Source organism: Cyprinodon tularosa, unplaced genomic scaffold, assembly GCF_016077235.1.
Source record: "Cyprinodon tularosa strain WSP-4 unplaced genomic scaffold, ASM1607723v1 ctg710, whole genome shotgun sequence".
In the NCBI taxonomy this organism is placed as follows: Eukaryota; Metazoa; Chordata; class Actinopteri; order Cyprinodontiformes; family Cyprinodontidae; genus Cyprinodon; species Cyprinodon tularosa.
Genome location: NW_024039464.1, coordinates 15078 through 33987, shown reverse-complemented (window position 1 = coordinate 33987; position 18910 = coordinate 15078). Strand labels below are relative to the sequence as shown.

The 18910-nt window shown below is 36.1% G+C and overlaps 1 protein-coding gene across 1 annotated transcript; it reads right to left on the bottom strand.

Moving 5' to 3' along the window:
- On the bottom strand, positions 1-17934 carry LOC119772513 (glutathione hydrolase-like YwrD proenzyme). The gene is made up of 12 exons (XM_038268957.1): positions 17733-17934; positions 13218-13371; positions 12977-13130; positions 10815-11021; positions 9584-9736; positions 9402-9492; positions 7523-7694; positions 6739-6895; positions 4226-4408; positions 3997-4081; positions 3558-3653; positions 1-2793 (listed from the first exon to the last, which is right to left on the bottom strand). Exons 1-12 carry the CDS (start codon positions 17830-17832, stop codon positions 2648-2650), a joined length of 1698 nt encoding a protein of 565 aa, XP_038124885.1. The 5' UTR covers positions 17833-17934; the 3' UTR covers positions 1-2647.
- Positions 17935-18910: the final 976 nt, after the last annotated feature.

Here is an 18910-nt window from a genome sequence, read left to right as displayed (position 1 = left end):
TTTAAACAGTGTTGCATTTTAGTTTATTTAACATTTCTAAACAACTATAAAGTAAGTTTGAGTAAGTAACTAACAATAGTCAGCAGACTAATCATCTTAAATGAAGAGTTTAAAACTAAAACAACAGGGGAAAAAACATGATTTTTAAATATACAGTAAAAAAAAAACACAGAACATTAAAGATTAAACTGACAAATAAAAGGTACAGAGTATGAAGTAGCGAAATAAATCCATCTTTTCCACTGGCTCAACTGACCCCACTTGGTTCCACTCCAGTGCGCCTCACTGCGCTCTACTTGGACCCTGTTGTCTTTCCATGGGCAGCTGGAGTCATTGCTTGAAGCCCACCTAGTTCCAGCAGAAAACGCTGGGTGGATTTCTCTCTGAGGAACTTCTTAACATATGGACATCTGCATGAATGTTTTATGTTTTTAATGTTTGTTTAGTTTTGGTACTTACTGAATTCACTTGCATGGTACTGTTTTTAGTTTTCATACGAAAATACAAGGAGTACAGTCCTGCTGGTGTTCTTTCATGAAAAGGTGTTAACTATATTACAAAGTATACTTTTTTTTTTTTTCATTTAACTTGCTAGAAATGTTTGTATATTTCCACATTATAACGATTTATAGACAGTTAAGGCCAATAAACCTGTATAAATATTAAGTGCTAACAGTTAGTTTTTGTTTTATTTAACCTTTATTTTACCAGGAAGTCCCTTGAGATAAAATCTCTTTTTTGAGGGAGACCTTAATTGCTTAATTGTTTTTTTTTTAAATAACACTAAATATAATAATCAGATCCACATATATTGTAATTGAACGTCTTGACTTACTTATCCCACCACATGCACCAAAGTGATGTTGATTACTAAACAATGCCTTCATATGTTGACCTTTTCATCAATCAATGTATTAAATACTCAGTATATTAATTCATATTGAACATTTTATATTTGATTAAACTTCCAGGTTCATTTAAAGTTTAGATAACAGGAAACTCATAAAAAGCAACCGCTTAAGGATTTTATTATTTTTTTTGTCATTACACTGTCACAAGTACAGAGCAACAAAACTCACTCTCTGCATTGAACCAATCCCCTTGGGGGATGCCATTGTGTGGCACCCAGGGAGCAGTGTGAGGTTAAAGGTCTTGGGTCAAGCACCCAAGCACAATGTTTTAACCACTAGGTGAATATATATATATATATATATATATATTCTATATTTTGCGTAGAACGTTTGAAAAATAAGTGATATTACTTAAACAGAGATGAACTGTCAACAACAATAGGAATGGGACTAATTGACCCGTTGATTATACCAACTAAGTTACATACACTTTAAAACATAAGGAGGTAAAAGGTGGAGTGTTGCTATTAGCATGCTATATAAAAGATTTTAGATCCATGCCAATATATTCCAACACTTATGGTTTTGTTTGAAATAACAGTTTTAACCTCTCAATTCAAATAAAATGTTTGTTTTATGTTGTTTTGTAAGAAATGGTTTAACTTCTCCATTCTTGAGATTGATAGCTGCCCCAGGATGCACCGCGGCAGCAGCAGCTTCCAGTATTAAGTTAAAATTTCTCTTTTCTTTTCCCTATAAAAGTACTTTTTACACCCCTACATATAATTCTATTCCATAGTGGTGATATGGCATCTGAACACATTTTTGAATTTCACTACTTCCTGCACTCTGTGGTTAGAATATTTGTCACTGGCTAATGTTCAAGGTACAGGAGATTAAAGAAGAAAGAGCATGAACACCTTTTAGGGGAAAGAACCATAGAGATTAGGTAGAAAGAGCCACAGCACAATGTGCAAAGAGCGTGTAGGTTATGATGCTAAGCTTCAACGTATATTTTAACTACAAAATAAGTGCCCATGATAACATGACCAAATGTCTCTGTTTTGAATTATCTGTAGTTGGCAAATGCCATTTCTGATGAGAAAAATATTGTTGTGTGCAGACTTTGTTGAAAGCAGCTCGTTGCGCTGCTTCAAGTTAAAAAAGGGGAGGGTAAGCTTGTCACCACCGACAGGAAGCAATGTTTCATCGATAGATGGATCAGTAAATTCCAATACTTGTGTGTTGGTTGAGATCAGACAAATTTCTAATATCAATATTGGATTAGGACATCCCTAGTAACTATAATGACTCCTCATGTCACACTATAGTCATGTTCAACCCTGTTACAGAACAGATATTAATGTAGAAATCTCTAGGGTGAAAGAAAACAGTAATGGAAAAACTCCCAACCCAAGCTGAGTGGGGTGGAGCCAGTGGAAAAGCTTTGTCATCTTATTTGTTGAATAATTCAAATGTGTTACTCTGTAAATCTGATTACATTCAGTAATCATAATGAGCTGAACATTTGCAGAAAAGACAAGGATGATCACTGATATCAGGACATAAATCACCTAATAAAAGGGTTCCATGTGAACTCTTAACACACACTGATATAAAGCTGGCTATTTGTCAAATATTAACCAACAATAAACTCATTTGGTTGACTCATAAAACTGAAGTAAAAAAAAAAAAAAGTGGAACTAAAAAAGACAGTTTATCCTAATCCACCTTACAGAAATCAGACATGTTTCATTTGTATTAATATGGTTTTGATCATTCTGGTCTTTCTGTTTCTAGTATCCCAGAGCACATCCATCAGCTCTGGGGTCTGATCCAGCCCACAGTACCCTGGATTGAGAGCTGGCTTGAGTAATGGAGTGTTTCCACCAATCTCCCACTGTGATTATCTGTCCACGCCCAAATTGAGCCCTCTTGTGGCCTGTGAGTGTACATACAAAGATGGATTAAAATTAGAGTTCTCAAATAGTTTTTGTTTTTTTCTAAACAATTTCACTCAAAATCCACTGATTTCAAGACTATTTCTAATTCTATGGCTGAATTAGATAAATCAGGATATTAAATCTTAAATTTAACTTTCTATACTAATCCAGAAATTGCATTCTATTTGCATTCTATTTCAGCCCGTACAGGAGGACGTTTACTTAAGGCTAGAAAAGTTTTTATTTTATTTTTTTTTTACATTTATTTATATAATTTTTCATTTAAGTTAAATATTTACTCTATCCAGTTAAGGCTTCCTTATAAATGGAAGAAAAGGTGATGTTTGTTACACTTTTATCTGTTGACATTTTTCAGGAAAAGTGATCTAACTTCTGTATCTTAGATAAGGAAGAGAAGAGGAACAAACATCAACATCCTGCTTGCAAAGGGAACTACATGGCTTTATGGAAACTGGTTTAATGACATTAAAGACAATGTTATTTTAGCAACAATATTTGACTATGGATGTTACTGTACTGTAAATCAATAAAACAATAACTGTAACACAATGACTTTCTGTGGCTGACTACACTAAACATCTTTAATCAAAGTCGCTAAGAAACATCCATACTATAGTACAAAAGGGCTTTGTATATCACTTTTTTATACATATATATATATATATATATATATATATATATATATATATATATATATATATATATATATATATATATATATATATATATGACAAAAGCATACCTTTAACAGGCCAATTGACATTGTGGCCCCTTCTCCTCAGCTCCACAGCCACCTCCTGGTCGATCCCCTCCTCTAAATTAACTACCCACTGATCAGCTAAAAGACAAGAAGAACAATATGGTAGATAAAAATAATTGCTCCTTGGTAATATGTATAGTTATTAACTTAATATTAATTATCCTAAAATACATGATGAAAAAGAGCAAATTCAGCCGAAGTAATATATAAAGTGTTATCTTTGGAGCAGATATAAAATTTATGAATAAGTGTCCTTTTATCCACTGTTCAGTTATAACAGATCAAAAAGCTATATCCAATCCTACTGTATGAAAATAAAGAGTAGGGCTGACAGGAAATGATTACGCTATATTATGTTAGTAGTGTAGACATTGCAATTATCTTTTAGTGTTTGAGCTTTTGAAAAAGTTTTGATATATACTTTTCTCTTCATACTGTACAAAGACTCTTGGTGCATCCACAGCCTCTTGAGGATTCATCCCAAACTCCACCATGTTCAACATGACCTTATTGAAATAGAGGAGTTACTAACATGTTAAATAGTACAAAAAAGCGGAATCCAATGTTGCGCATGATACATCTATTAGCTTAACCTAAAAAAAAGCTTTTGTGAGCCTTAAATCATGAATCCACTCTGGATTACTGCATACCTGGATGTGTCCTTGAGGTTGCATAAAAGCCCCCATGACACCCAAGGCAGCAAGAAGCTGGGGCTTTTCTGAGGTAGTCAAAGAGTCGGTGAGGAGTGCCGGTATTATAGTGTGATATGGCCGCTTCCCTCCAGCAACACAGTTAATGTGGCCACATTGCAGGGAAAAATTAGCCCCACGGTTCTGCCAGAGAGAGAATAATGTATGTATATACAGAAGATATCATTTAAGTTTGCTGCTGAGTTCAATTTATTTATGTATAAGTAAGGAAAACAAATAAGATAAAAAAATTAAAAATTAAAATTTTTCCACTAAAGATTTCATAAACGACCTAAACTTATATAACGTTTTTTTTAAGTCAGGGGACTTCAAAGGGCTTCATTTGTAATATCACTGAACAAAATTAGACTACAAAAACACAAACAAGCCATTCATTACCGTTGCCATGAAGGGTTGATAATATGCAAAACATGATAATAAAGTAATAAGATATGCAACCGTTTTATTAATGCTTAGACTATCATGTTTTCCTGGTCTTGGTTCACCCTGACGCATATAGTCGACAAAATGTACTTAAGCATCCAAACAGTTTCCAACTTATTCACTAGGTAAAGTTTTGTTTTTTATGGCTAATTAATAAAGCCAAAGATATTTGCGCTTATTAAGCCTTTCAGCAACTACCTAACTTTATTGCTTTCCATTTTAAAAATGTAATATTATTTATCTTTGACATGGATATATTTCATTCAAAGGCAAATTGCCAGCAGACTATAAAGCATTAAGATCTAAAAGTCTTGAAATATCAACAAATATCAACAATTTTACATCAGATGTGTTCCCCGCTTCGCTCCCATACACAGTCAAAGATAGGCAGCGGCAACATCGCAACCCTAACAGAATAATTTGGAGAAGATGGATAGAAGTAGAAATATAAAAACACAGATCTCTCTTAATTCACCAAAATAGAGTCTGGGCATAGAAAGCCATTAATGAAGCAAGATTATGGAACAATCTGAAAGGAAAAACCAACTCTGAGTAAAGGAAACAAAGCTCAGTTTATGCCATTGCTTGGAAAGATAGCTGAAGTAGGGAGTCGGCAGCCAGGCCACCAATGAAATGGGAGATTATGTCTGTTTACATGAGGTTCATCAGGTATGAAAATTGTTTATTTAACAGTAATTTTCATTTTCATGTTTCCAAAGTTTGCGCAGAACATAGACAGAAAATGCAACCAGATGTTGCTCTGTTTTCTTTGGTTCGCATGTAACAATATTAATAAAAAGCAGTTGTACACATTTTAAAGAAAATGTTTTTTATGTTGTTTTGTACGATTTGGTATTGTATTTATTTGTTTATTTATTTATGTATTGTATTCAATACTGGTGGTATGGTATTTGAACACATTTTTGGAATTTCACTACTTCCTACAGTCTGTGGTTACGCTTGTCACTTACTGACATTCCAGGCGCAGGAGATCAAAGCAGAAAGAGCAGGAACACATTGGCTATGTGAAAGATGACATACACAACAGACAGGGAGCCAGATCTTTGCAACTGTGAGTTATGATGTTAAGCTTCAACATGGTCAATTTTAGCTAAAAAATAAAGGCCCATGATAACATGACCGAATGTCTCTGTTTTTAATTATATGTAGTTGGCAAAAGTCATCCCATCAAATGTCTCAAATGTCTCAGAATGAGAAAATATGGTTGTTTGCAGAGTGTGATGAAACCAGCTGGTCGCAAAGCTTTAAGTTAGAAGAGGGGAACATAAGCTTGACACCACTGACAGGAAACGATGTAAAGAGAGAGCATAGCGAAACACCAAAGCTCCTGGTTTACTGGTCAGTCTACATTCCTACCCTCAACTATGTTCATTAAATCTGTATCCTGACTCGAAGAACAAGATCCTGAATACAAGAAGCTGAAATTAACTTTCTTTACAGGGTGACTGGACACTCCTTTAGAGATAGGGTGAGGTGCTCAGGTATTTGGGAGAGACTTGGATAACCCCTGCCTCAGGAGGTGTTAGTAAAGGAGTGTACAATATGGTATTCTCTTTGTTCTACTCCTGGAGTGGACAATGTCCATCCATCTTCTCCCGCTTATTCTGCAAGGGTCAGAACAGCATACACTGTCAAATCGGCATACGCTTAGGTTTTTATCTAACGGAAATGAATGTTTTCTATGATTTTAAACATTAAAAACAAAATCTAACCAAACTTAAATTCCAGAACACGAGAGCGGTGAGATACACCCCGACAGGTCACCAGTCTGTTGCAGGATTGGACAATGTGATATCCATTTATGCTGTTCTCTTGACATTCCAAGTATAAGAGCATTACTCTTGGGCAACTTTAAGTATATATGGTTGCCTTGAGATCCCTTTTTTCCTTTTGAATTTTGCATATTTAAATAAAAATAGCATGAAAAATGTCCCCCAACCACAACTAAAAACAGAACATTATTTAAACTTTCATAAGCTTTACGAGCAAGAAACTTCTTTGCACAAGACCTGGAGTGAGAACCCACAGCCCTTGGGGACCAGTCCAGTCCCAAATCCCATGTAGGTGCTGTTGATGAATGAGCAAGCATTTCCCTGGCTGTCAACCACACAGAAATAGACTGTGTCACTTCCTGTCAGCAGGCCTGGTTCCACTCGCTCTATCACCCTGTAGATCCACAAAAAAAGTTAGAAAGAAAGGAAAGCAAAGTAAGTAGGATCCACACTTTAAAACTTATCTTTGAGGGTTTTCTGTAAGTATATTAGCCCACAGAGGCTTTTAAAATTATATTAATGCAGTGCAGTTACAATTATGATACAAGTAAATATTATTATATAATTAATTTCCTGCTTTTCTTCATCTTTTTCCCCTTGCCTTACTAAATATGGGTAAGCCAAGTGTCCCATCCAGAAATCTGTAAAAGGTGTAGATACTTCGCCCGCATTTGTGGATCAGGACATTGACGAAAAATCCGATTAAGGTATAAACCAACGTCAAATCATAGAATATATCATTGGGCTGTGTGTGGCTGCCTGTATAAGGTATAAATGATTCTGTTTTTATAATTTTATGGTCAGTAAATTTGTCATATGACTGATAATAATTTAAAGTTCAAAGTACACAGTGCTGGTCAGTAAATACACAAAATATAAAAGCCCACACCCTTTGGATGTGGGGAATGAGACAAAGAGAGAGGAGCGTTAAGGTCAGGGGAAGTAAATGTCTACAATCCTATCTAAAGTCAACAAAGAACAACTGGTACATCATGGCACCAGCAGACACAGTTGTACACACCTGTCCATGTTGATGTGCCGCGCCCGCTCTTCGCTGTATCTCTGAGCCAGTAAGCTTTCTAAAGGGATAGTCACATGGGCAGGGTCGCCAAGGTAACGAAAAGCATCTGATTGCGCTAAACGTATGGCCTCCACAAATATATGGATGTAGTCTGAGCTGTTGTGGCCTTGAGCTGGCAAAGAATGACAGTGAGATCATATTAAAGGCTAACCTTCAAATAAAAATTTAACTTTCCAAAAATGTCTAACTTTCTCAGGAAAGATAAGCATTAGACCAAACTATTCAAGGTTTGCACATACGCAGGCAGAAAATTCAATGTTAACAGATTAGTAGCTGTTAAACTGTGTAAATTCTCTCTGATTCCGATTTCCATTGACCTACCAACAGAGTGGTTAAAAGTCGGGAGCTTACAAGTATGTTAATGGATCTGCCATGTTTTAAAAAGGCAAACATTTTATCTCTCACTAGAAATCCTAATCTTTATGTGTTTGCACAAAAGAAAATAATATATTTCTACATCTACTTTACTGGACATATAAAAAGGAAACCTAGCAGCCAGATACATTTAAATAATATAACCATTACCTTATCACTGCAGTTTAATGAGGCGAATTCAAATAGTTTTGAATACATATGTGTGAAACCATTTAAAACAGATGCCAGTATTCCCAGGTCTAGATATTCCAGGGATTTTAACCCCTAAGCTCAGACCCTGCAAGCTTATACATACTGTCATGATCTTCGTTCTGTTATGCTTTACTTTGCTCCATGTTTTCTAGTTTTTTTGGTTTAATTCATATTTTGTTGTATTTTGTTTGTTGCCCTCTTGTGTTGGTCTCCTTTTCCCTAGCTCCTTCCTAGACTGCTCTCCACTCACACCTGGTCCTTATCAGCTCGTTAGCCCTGCCTTTGTTCAGTCAGCCATACATAACTCTCCCTCTGCTGTCACTCTTTGCTGGTTCCTCGTCGCTGCTTGTCGTCTACCTCCTCTAACCCTGGCCCCTGTTATTGTTTTCCCCTGATGTCTCCATGGTTCTGGTTTGTTAACATTTTTAGTTGGATTTTTGGATTCCTGCCTTTGTTTACTGTTTTCACCAATTAAAACTGCAAGAAATCACCTCTGCCTCCCTGCCTCTGCAATTGGGTCCTCCAAACCACAACCAAACCCTGACACATACAGGCTAAATATCAAACACTACAGTCATGGAAACAAATATTAGACCACCCTGGGGTTCAAATATAATGGTTATGCAGTCAGGTAACTTCTGTGCATCATGTGACTTAAACAGGCAAAAAAGACAACATGAAAAAGCACTGTTTTGGGAGTTCAATGTTAAATCTGTAAGAGATGTTTTGTTGTTGTCATGAAAACCATGAAAAAAGTAGTTATATGAGCCTTTATATTATAATGTTATGAACTATTTCTGTTATATCTGTCCAAACAAATTTACATTTAATTGTATAGGACATTAAATAAAGTCTAAGATAATACAGCTTAAATACATAGGTTATGAGATGTTAAAGAAAAAAGCCTCCTTCCGAAGAACAAAAGGAACTATATGCAATTAAGTGACAAATTACATAATCTATTTATTTATTTATTTTATTATTTTGTGGAGAACCTTTTAAATCCAGACGTGAACAGGCTTCAATTTTGTAAAAAAAAAAAAAAGTCTCAAACTTTCAGTAAAATGTTAATCCTTTTAAGGCACTGGAAAACTATTATTTCTAGGACCCTAACCTTTCTAAAAACACAACTCAGTAGAAGTTTGTTCAACTTATTTCACATAGAACCCATGAGATTTTAAAATAATCAAGGTCTGCATAAATGTTTTTTTTTTTTCAAGCTCATGTCTGATCTATTTAGCTTTTTGTGTACCTTTGAGCTGAGGAAAATTTTTCAAGATGTTGAGGAGCAGCAACGCGACCAGGCCCTGTCCGTTGGGAGGAAGCTCCCACAGACGCACACCCTGAAAATAAAATAAAGCCAGTCACTCTGCTGAGTGTCGTTAAAAGAAAAAGAAAAAAACACAAATATGATAAGCAGCTCTGGGTTGGGACCTTGTACTCTGTGCTTATGGGGCTGACGACCTCACTGTCATGGCTGCTGAGGTCTTCCAGTGTCATAACCCCTCCATTCTGGTTGATGACATCAATGATAGCTTGGGCCACTCTGCCCTGGTAGAAGGCTGGTTTTCCTCGCTCACCAAGCTCCTGATAGTATGTAGATTAGATACAGCTGAGACAGAGTTTCATTTAACAAAGAAAAATGTTTATCTACATGCTTATATAAGCATCATGACTATATGAGACATGATGCGTGAATGAGGTCATGCCCGTTTGGGATCAATGGAATGACTCAAATGTTGTGTAAGGGTGAGTGAGTGAGGAAATGACACACTGGCTTCATCAAGGAATGACTGCCCCCAACAATGAGGGTAAGGTCATTGCTACTGTTTCTTCTGTCTCTGCAATGTGACATTGTGTTTGTGTTATGAGTGTATGGAGATTTTTATGGGATTACATTCAACAGCTTTTTAGCACTGCATAGAAATCACACATCTCCTTTAGTGGTGATAGCACACACACACACACACATCCCCTCAGAGTAACCTCAACTAACAGGAAACTGCCAAATGAGGGGAGTTTTATAAATATTACATTACATAGACACATGTCACAGTCATTCCCCTTTGTATACAGTGTAAAAGGAATAGGAAAGTCATGTATTTGATATGAAAAAGTATGAAAACTCCTTTCTTTAAATAAAAAGAACATAGATCCATTATTTTAATATCAATATGAAAGAGGGATATAGTCATATTCAATATATAATTATAGACCTATTTGCAGATTGTTTAAAAGATGACTGTATTGTTTGTTTTTTTATGCAATAGTTTTTGAAGTATAAAACTGTTAGCAATGACATAATATTTTTAATCTCCTCATGTTCTCCCAATGGTGCCAAAATACCTGTGATGACTCATGTAACCCTGGGTGATGAAGCTCATAGAATAGAGCAGTACAGTACTAGAATTTAGAATAAGTTTTTTATCTTGTCAGGTCAGTTATACTGTAGATATTACACAATTCAATAGCAACAAAAAGAATAGATTTTCATTGTATAAATAACAAATAATGAAATCTCCCCTCACTAGCTGCTGTATTTTTTATATCTAGATGTGAATCTCCAGTAACACTTTGGCTTCATTCAAGTCTTTTCCACAAAGATTGCAAAAAAAATAGAGAAAGTTCTACTAAGTTTTTATTTTATTTTAGTTTAATGATTTACCTTTATGGTTTGAGCCATTGCGGGGTTTTTGAATACTTGTCCATGTTTGGGTGGATGGCCACCAATGAGCAAGTCCCCCCCGTGATCCTTCCCGGAATCTCTCATGGCAGCCACCCACCCTGCCCAATGGTGTGATGTCACCTCTGCAACAGGAAAGCCCTTTTCAGCCAGCTCCACAGCCCCACTCAAAATCTCCTGCATAGACAGCTACAGAAACAAAAAGAGGAAATAAATGCATATAACAGGAAACACTGTGGAGCAAAAGCAGAGTCACTGCATAGAGCCATAGGGAAACTTCTCTAGAACTGCTGATAAATTATTAATTTAGACTGAATTATTTTTATAACTTTAAAGCACTTATAGTATTTAGAAAGTTCTACTAACTTCATACATTCAAGGGTCCATGGACGTTTATAAACGGTCAAGTATGTTTTGTGAACTTGGAGAAGAAATTATGGTGCTTTCACACTGAATACAATCTGGTCGTCAAAGCATCTGATCTACATGCAAAGTATATGGTGGATAGCATCAAGCAGCATCGAGAGGTCCTGCAGCACTTCCGAGCGTCAGGAGCGGTGCATCTGAGCATCTGAGCTTCAGAAGGTCCTGGCATCCCAGCATCCAAGTTTTCCACGCTGGAGTTCAGAAATCTGAACTTTTGAAGCTGGATGCAAAGCGTCAACCAATCAGAAAAGTTAATCCAGGCGTTTTTTGGGTGTTAGGAACTACATGCAAGCCGTCATCACTTCTGCAGTGCTGTCTGTGAAATAAAAAGTCTGAACTCCTCAGGTTTAAAAAAAAGACAGGGGAATCTATTGAAAGAGCCACTCCCGGATTACAGAGTTGGGGGCCCTTTATAAAGGGCCAATCAGGATCTGTATAAGCAAAGCAGGAGTTTGAATTTGTTGGACCTGTTCCTGGTGCTTGTTGGACTCCAGCAGGGCTGCCCTCTCTCACCAGTCTTGTTCGTAACCTTTAAGGATAACATTTCTAGGAGAATAAAAGGGTTGATGGGGGTCTTTTTTGCTCATGAGTAAGAAGACAATGGAGCAGGAGATCAATGGACAGATCAATGTGACCAGTCTGTTGTGGCACAGTTCTCGAATTACCAGTCATTCTAGGTTCCTACCCTCACCTATGTTCATGAAATCTGGATCATTACAGAAAGAAAGAGATCCAGTATACAAGCAGCCAAAATGAGCTTTGCAGGTTGACCTTGGTCTGTAAGCTAGATTGTTGGGAGATCTGAGTTTTCAGTCTCACAACAAATCCATCTTGACAGACTCTCGCTAATACGTCCGTCTGTTAACCACCAGCGGGTCGGACCAATGACATGCCAGCAGTGTTTTTGGTGAAAGGTTAGTGACAATTTCTTGTTTTAAAAAGGAGCAAAGCGAAGCAATTTGTGCATTTGTAGATGGGAAAGATGTCTGTGCTTTTCTCCCAACAGGAAAAAGTTTGATTTATCAGCTTACTCTGCTAGTTGTGAAAACACTCAAGAAGCTGAAACATCATGATTTGCTGCTAAGATTGGCTAAAAGCGTATTATGGAAGGCGGCTACTAGCTAGTATGTCACCCAATCAGCTCGAAGTATTGTACTAAACATCCCTCCTTTTCACAAACAGACTGAACAGCAGCCATCCCAGATTGATAACTTAGAACTCAACTCTGTTCTACACATATCAATCTGGCTACTGCCAGGTTAGACTAGGCAGTCCCTTAAAGATAGGATTAGGAGCTCGGTCATCAGGGAAGGGCTCATAAAGGTGCTTTGCATTCACATTGAGAGGAGTCAGCAGAGGTGGCTCAAGCATCTTTTTCAAATTTACCATAGATACCTCTGGAAGTGTTCCAGATGTGTCCCAAAGGAAAACCCAAGACACGTTGGGGGGGCTATGTCTCTAAATGAAAAAGTTACCAAGGCTCTAACCTAAATTTAAAAAAAATCACAGATGCAGATGGAATAGTCTCCTTTACTAATTTATACCTACTTCATTCAGTTGTTATTTTTAGGATATGATTCTGTGTATCAACAAAGCCCTTAGGAGAGATTATGTGAAGTCAATTCAAGCTAAATTGTTTTTTTGACTCCCTTATTGTTGCACACAACACACGATAATACATAATCACCAAAACGTAATGACAATAGAAGCAGACAAACCTTTTGGCTTCCAAACAACTGAACAGTGTCACACCAGCATGCAGGAGCTCCTGGGACAGTAACATTCAAAGCATCAAAAACTGAAGGAGGAGCCTCTGCTGAGTAACCAAGTCCTTCCAGAAAGTCCAGGGTAAGAGCTTTAGGTGAACGACCACTGAGGGCAGAGGATGAAGTTTAAACAACAGGATGGAGTTTGAACAACAACAGCAGGGGGAAAAAAACTAAAAAGTAGGGTCTCAACCTGCCATTAATCCCTTGGATTTCTCCAGTGTTTCCATTGTAGAACAAGCAGAAGGCATCACCCCCAAGCCCAGTGCTGCATGGCTCGGTTACCGCCAGAGCTGCTGCTATGGCAACTGCTGCATCTGCAGCATTCCCGCCACGCTTAAGGACATCTGGACACAAACACACACTCATATTATTAAATGGTTTATGGCATTCCTACTCTTTGCCAACATGCAGTTTCTTGTGTTGTTACAGTTACCTTGTTTCCCACAGTCTCCATAAGTAACACCTGGTAGATTGTTCTTTACCAAGTCTTTCTGGGTGCCTGAGCCAATTTGACACACCAAAAGAATAAAGTAAACTGCCCTTTATTTTTCACAGAATACTGTCTATTAGACTGGCTAGAGAGTATCTCTAAAAAGCAATTTCCAAATCTTAACAAAAAATCTGTCATTTGTCAATTAAGAATAGCACTGTTTCAACATGTCTTTACTGAAGTAAAAGTTAAAAAGTGACACTACCTATTATTACTGTATTTATTAGCTCTTATATGTTAATATAATACTAGTATCAATATGTTGCAAAACTACAGAGCAATGTAATTTAGGTAATAACTTTGAAATGTTTTTAATGCCAGCAATACAACTTGAGATTGGTCTGTAACTGATCAAAAACAATCGATTGCAATTCTTGAGAATCAGAACTGATTTGATTATTCAAATTTGAATCTATACCCAACCCTATGATATATCTCCCCGTCAAATTTGGTGCCCTTGTGAAAACAGTGTGGATATCAGAACATTTGTTGAAAAAAATTAGTATTTTTTGTTTTTATGTTCATGTAATGTTAGTCAGACTAAAAACAAGAGCCAAATATATTCCAAATTTCAACAATCCCTTTTTGACGCAATTAAGAGAAAAGCTTTGTCCAATTTTAAATGTTCTACTACATAAAAAAAAAAAATCAAATATTAAAATGTTTTTGTTTTCTACTTGTTTCTGTAAGAAAAATCAAATGACCATTTTTGTTTGAAAAATAAAAGGCTGAAATTTGCGTTTTATTTTCTATTTTGCATAAGAAAACATGAACATCCTTAAAGCATAAACATAAAAAGGCACATTTGTCCATATGTCTCTTTAAATCTTAAAGGCATAGTGGAGGATTTTTTTTTTTCCTGGGTGGATCATCGAAATAAGTGGTCCTCCTACTTGTCAATCATTCCGGTGATATGTTTAAGTAAGGCCCTCCTACATCCTTATCCCTATTTTCACTTAGCAGTGGTGAGTCTGACATAGTGGAGCAATTGCTTATTTTCGTTTGGAAAGTAAGGTTGTGTGAGCGATGCAAACAGCAACTTCTAAACAAACTATCGCACATGCATGTGTATGTGCATTTTTTTTTAGTGGAGGGGAAGTCTTTTAAAAATTGGCGAAAATCCTCCACTATACCTTTAAGATCCAGCTAAATTGCTGTGGTGGGTTGGGTTCGCCATGCAGGGCATGAGTTTGACACATACTGTATGATGTTTACTCTGTTTTTAAGTAAACATTAAAGCTATAAAAGTGGTTTAATTTACAGTAAAGGCTATGTTCTTGGGAGACTGTTCATTTTCAGATTTTTGTTTTTTGTTTAAGTCGTTCATGAGCTCTTTACTGCTGGGTAATCACGACGTCATACAGCAGATAAAAACAAGATGCTGGTCTAACATTTAAATTTACAAGTAATGAATTCTAAGCAAAAACTCAATCTGGAAGACTTTTATCAGCTTTACCTAAACCACCTGCAATGTCCTTCGTTCAGCTCTAGCCAATCAACTCACTGGGCCGCACCTTCTCCGAAGCCAAATATCTTATAAGATCCCCTTCAGTTTAGCTCCTGGCCTAGCTTATCTCTCCAGCATGCAAGCAAACTTTCACCCACCTCCACCCCATCTCCTCCCTTATTCTAAGTCCAACTCATACTCTGGTTTATTCCCCAACCAGTGACCTGACCACGGGGGGAAGACTACTCTTTTACTTTTCTAGGTTACTCATCCATGCATATGTGTATTCACAGCACCGAAGTCTTCTGCCGGGGCCAGAGGGCCAAAGGACTGAACCCTAGTCGGCCTCGGTAGATGGCCGCTCACACTGAGCCTGGAGGTTTCTTCAAGTTAAAATGTAGCTTTCCTCTCCACCGTCACTACAAGCATGCACAGTGCAAGGCATTGCAGAGAGTCAACGAGTACTTGCAGTCAGTTGGTTTTCCTTAAATAGAAACATTTTGAAGGTTGAAATGTTTGATAAATTGAAATGTATGCCGCTTCAAAAGATATAAAAGATATTGTTGGTTTGTGCTGAAATCCTGATCAGACAATGTATGCTGACTGGAAAGAACACTGGCAACTTGTAATGTGACCACCTTGGTCTGGGAATAGGAACAAACCGGCCAACAAACGTTCTGTATTTCATTTTAGATTTTTGCTTTTTTTTTTTTTTTTTGCTAACAAAAATCAATCAGCCGCGTTTTTTTTTTTTTGTTGTTGTTGTTTGATACCTGTTTCTATAAGGAATACCAAATGATCAAAAGATGCACTGAGCCTTTGTGTCTATAGAGTTCATTCAAATTACCCATACTGGGACAAATAAGAGCTACTGAACTGAAATAATGTACCATGCAGACATTCATACCCAGTTGTGGGTAGTAACTAGTTACATTTACTCAGTTACATTTATTTTACCCACTAAAAAACAGTACCTTCAGTAGTAGGTTTACTCTATTGTACGTTCTACTTTTACTTGATTAAAAATATGATACAGTATCACTACTCTTAAGTAAACTTTCTATCTGCTTCACCTATTATGAGTAACTTCGCTCAGTAAAGCATAAGCCTGTTTTAAACAAAACTGCACCAGAGAGACAAACATATCATATCGAAACTGAATTTCCATTTGGGATTAATAAAGTATTATTGAATTTAATTGAATCTACAGTTTATGTTTGAGTGTTTTTATTTTATGTGCTGATCCTGCTGTGTAAGCAGTTTAATGTATCCTGGAAGAAGCTTATTCTATGTAAAACATATACTAATTTCATAAGCTTCATAGCAAAAATATATTAAATATATATTTTTGCAAAATGTTTCTTTAACCTGAAATTATTATTGTGCGACTCCTCTGTTATATGATTTTTTTTTTATCTAATTCTTTTTAAAAAACAGAATTTACATCTAATTTTAAATCAGATGCTATGATCATGATTAGTAAAGTATCAGTTACTCAGTAATTGCATATTCGTTTCACCAAATACTTTATTACACTTACATGAGTACTTACTTATCATATCGTTTATCCTTATTGTGGTAAGTTTCTAGTGATGACAAGAATTTTGATTTATCCTTTAAATAAAGTTAAAAAAAAAATTATCATGACTTTTATTGTTACCACAATATTATCATCAAATATAGTGATATTATTTTAAGTGTCTATCATCCAGCCCTAATGGAGGATGTAAAGACAGTAGGAGATGCTTCTTTTCTAAATCCTTCTTTGGTCATATCGATGAATCTTTAGGAATTAATATGAGAATCAATTTAAAATTTGAAAAATATGTTTTTTTTCTTTTTATATCACAAGTAAGTGAGAGAGGAACAAGATCTACTGCAAGAAAGATGAGGAGGTTGTGCAATCTTGTGGCTAAGAAGGCAGGGATTTGTCCTGCAACTGGTGAGTTGCTGGTTAAAATTCCCTGCTTTAACCAATTCAAGTGTGTTTGTCTTTGGGCAACACATTCCTTTTCTACTTTTGGTGGTCAGAGTGACCGATTGCACTGAGTGTATGGCAGCCTTGCTTCTCTCAGTATGGCCCAAGGCTGCTCACATGCTCACCACTCAGAGTGTCTGATTATAGTGTGAAATGCTTTCTTGCGGAACATCTTCTCCTTTCACCAGTTAGCTACTTGTAAAACAGTATCTGTGCTGAGATTTTTGTGTATGACAAGCCTAGTTTTGCCATTTCAGGAAAAACAAATATAAGGTTTTAACTGCATTTTGTTAAGCAAAAGGGAATGATGTGGCAACATGCAATCTGAGAAAATCAACAACACGGGATTCCAAAAAAAAAGAAAATATTTTTTTTATTTATTTTGTGTTAAAAAATTATTTTTTGTTGTTATTGTTAATCTAAATAGAAGATTAAAGTAATTATTTTCAAGTTTTGCTCATCCTTATTTGACAAAAAAGTAACGCTTAGTATGTGGCATTTTCATTTCAGTTTTTGTATTTTAAAAAGAAAAACAAGATAAGAAAACTGTTTAAATTTCCTTTCTTTAAGGGAAAATCAAATAACCAAACAAGTTACAAAGATCCTTCCGTTTAACTTCAGCAGGTCTGAACACTTTATTATTGTCTATTGTTTATAAAACTAGCAGAATATTGACATACTGTGCATGCATTTCAGAATGCATTTAAAATAAGTTAAATAGAATAAAAGGTGAAGAACAGATAGGGGTATTACAATCACTTGTTGTCCACGCACGCGCCCACTCACTCACCCAGACCCACAGCCGAGGCCAAGGGCTGACTGGATGCCACGCAGCCGTGCAAACACAGCACAGGTGACCGGCGGGATGAAAAGGTGAGGTCTGTGCCCATCCTGCAGAAACTTTCCACAAAGACTGAGAAAACAAGGGAAAAAATGCAGAAACAGCTCAAACCGTAATGGACTTTCAACGTCTGATCGATGAATTTGTTATCGATTGCATTTGACTGCAGAGAGGGAGGGGAGGATTGCAGAATGCATCGATTGTTTGGAAATCTTGATAATGAAACGGTCATTTATTCCTGCAACTCAATTTGCTATAATAATTCTATTATATTCACATTCTTAAACATATAGATGGATATTTTAAAGCCTTTATGTTTTTAATGCTATTGTTTCAGTTAATAAAATACTTTAAAATTATTGCAATATGTAATATTTATTATTATTTTTAAATTATATTACTCGTACTAATTACTATGGAAGCCCGTTTCCGCCACTCTGTAAAAAAAAAAAAAAACTATCTCAATATAATGAGATAGTAACTCAATATAATCAGATAGAATCTCATTATAATGAGATAGTATCTCAATATAATGAGATAGTATCTCATTATAATGAGATAGTAACTCAATATAATGAGATACTATCTCATTATATTGAGTTACTATCTCATTATAATGAGATAGTAACTCAATATAATGAGATAGTATCTCATTATATTGAGATAGTTTTTTTTTATTTTTTACCAATTTTTTAAGTTAAAATTGAGTATTTTTGGTCAATAGCTCCCAGGTCATGTGACCTATTGACCCAAAATCAGTGTGAAATTGTTCTACTAGTCTCTGTAGATGGGGCACACTCATTTGTTTTTCATTTTAACTCTTTTTTTATTTTTTACCAATTTTTTAAGTTAAAATTGAGTATTTTTGGTCAATAGCTCCCAGGTCATGTGACCTATTGACCCAAAATCAGTGTGAAATTGTTCTACTAGTCTCTGTAGATGGGGCACACTCATTTGTTTAGCATTTTAACTCTTTTTCTATTTTTTACCACATATGGACACCCTTATGCTTGAACATGGTGTTCGTTATGGACAATCCATGACGAGCACAGAAGTCCAACAACAGAACACCACTCGAGTTCAGATCGGGGCGACCGTTCCTTCCAACCATGCCCCTCCAGGTCTCA